We start from the raw sequence: 2,322 nt of genomic DNA on the forward strand, positions 1-2,322 counted from the left end.
TATAAATCAAGTTTAAAATTTTTTTTACCAAAAAATGTTTAACTTTCAAAATAATTTAGAGTGATTTAAATAAATATGTTGTTTTTATTAGCATTAAACTGACTGAAATCATAAATATTGACATTATATCAATCATCCGTCTCTAAGATGATCCACATCAACCATTAAAAACCCATATGAAATGACCACTAGTGACTACAACATGGCACACTAGTGCTTTAAATGTTTATCATTGCATAATGCATTGTTTCACAATATTTTTTTTTTATTATAGTTTTTAGTAGGCTAACATTAGCTAACTAAAGGTTATTGCTTTTTAAAAAGCATGTGCCCTTGGACTGGTCAATATGAAATACATCAGCACATGAAAACAATTGTGTTTGTCAGTTCATTTTAAGGGGGCCTTTAAACGGTCGCTGTATTCTGATTTAGCACCATCTCTCTACCAAAGCCTACATCTGTTCTCAGCACTGAAGGGTGAATGCACTCTAATGTATAGCAAAATAACACAATTATCCTGACTTACTGTTCTTCACGACCAGTGGGGAGATTGATTTAGGCTAATGGAGTTATGAAAAAGGGAAGGCAGCAGCACTCACTGAAGGTTTTGCAGATGTCGGACACGGCCTTGAAGACGCGGTCAGAGAAGTTGACCTTCACCCTCATGTGCTTCATGTTGGGCAGCTGCAGGCGCAACAGCTTGTGCTGCGGCGTGAAGAGCAGCCTGGCGTCGGCCTGAATGCCATATTTATCAAGCGTCCAGTGCGTCTTTAGCAGCCAGGTCTTCTTCTTCTCCCACCACAGCGCGTGATCAGACCAGTCCTTCTTCACATCTGCGTAAAGAGAAATATGACAAGGTTAGGAATCACATTGACAAACACTGGGAAAGGGAGGGATGAAAAGCAACCGAGCTAAAATTGGCCTCTAATTTGGCTGCAAACACGGCAATGCGATGGAGTTTAGATGTGTTTGTGTGTGTGAAAGCCGCTCTTGCCAAACTGGAGGCCTGTGTTCTGGTCTGAATGAAAGCAAGAGTCCAAGCATTCATCGGGAGGCTCGAGCACACAGGCCAAAAATAGGAGCAGTTGGAGGTGAAACGCTGAGAAGTGTTTGTATGTGTGAGTAAGCCTCGCTCTTTGTTCCACATTTACACTGTAACCCGAGTCTGATACTCTAGACCTGCTTTTCCTCTAACAGCTGCACACAAACAACACAGGAAGTGGACTCCAGAAGAATCCAATTCATAATAACCAGGAGATATATCACATGCACCCAGCATACTACGCAGGGCTCTGCACTTGTATTTTTTTAGGAGCTGTAGTGAATCAGCTCAAAGGGGAAATATGAATGTTTAATTATAACTAGTAATAATTAAATATAAATATTTAGATCCGCTCTAAGTATTTACTTGACCTCTCAGGGTCAACTGTCTGTCAATTCTAAGAACGTTAATTTCCTGGTTAAGGGAAATAACTTCCTTGCTGTACAATACTACTCCGAGCATGTAGCATAAATCTGCATGATTAAGTGACTCCAGTTATGAGCAAACAACGAACAACGTCAAGTGTGATACAAGAAAGACTTTATTAACTACATACACACTTAAACTAGTCTAACATACACACACACACACACACACACACGCATACAGTTGGCATAGGAAAAAGGGTTAAAGCTTAAGCAGTAAAGAGAAGAGAAATAAAAACACGAAGCTATGGTACCAATTGATATTCAGCAGATCTACAGCCTGAAGGAAACATCAGTTTTTTAGTTCAAACACACCTTTGAAAAAGGTGCAAATGATACTTAATGTATTAATTAATAAGACTACGTTTGATACTTGCACATCTCGCCTGTTTGAAAAAGAGTCCTGATGCTCTTTGGGGCTCCAGTAGGTTGGCTGAAGTTAGGTGATGAGAAAGAACCATTTTGAGACAGAGGATCTTGATGAATGGAAAGACTAGGCACGAGGCCTGGCACAGACTTAGGGTGTCCTTAGAAGCGTTCTAGCTCACATCCTCACCTTCTCAGAATCTAACCGAACCGCAGACTGACTGGCTAAGTGGCTATGTGTTGGAGCTCACCGGGCACGCCCGCACCGGCTCAGGCTCCAACACGCTTCTTAGCAGAAGAACAACAAGAACGAACATGGGCGGAACTGTGTGCGAGTCTTTTAAGGTCTGAGAAGATTCACGCCTCTCAGGTTGGGCTTGTCCAATGAGAAAGGCTGAAATTCCAAGCGGGAGGTTGGAAATACTGGGGCGTTTTATGACCTTTTGTGTGAGAGCATGGTAATTTGCATATGGAACTCGAATCAAAATT

The 2,322-nt window shown here is 41.3% G+C and overlaps 1 protein-coding gene across 3 annotated transcripts in view; it reads right to left on the reverse strand.

Moving 5' to 3' along the window:
• The window catches only part of LOC107589764 (fermitin family homolog 2), an 86,659-nt gene that overhangs the window by 49,932 nt on the left and 34,405 nt on the right, over window positions 1-2,322 (reverse strand). For all 3 annotated transcript variants that reach the window (XM_016278289.1, XM_016278290.1, XM_016278291.1), the window contains exon 3: window positions 600-833. In XM_016278289.1, the coding sequence (XP_016133775.1) occupies window positions 600-833 (234 nt within the window). The remainder of the gene's footprint in view (window positions 1-599; window positions 834-2,322) is intronic.

This window comes from Sinocyclocheilus grahami, unplaced genomic scaffold (assembly GCF_001515645.1).
Source record: "Sinocyclocheilus grahami isolate Dianchi unplaced genomic scaffold, SAMN03320097.WGS_v1.1 scaffold120.1, whole genome shotgun sequence".
NCBI classification, from domain to species: Eukaryota; Metazoa; Chordata; class Actinopteri; order Cypriniformes; family Cyprinidae; genus Sinocyclocheilus; species Sinocyclocheilus grahami.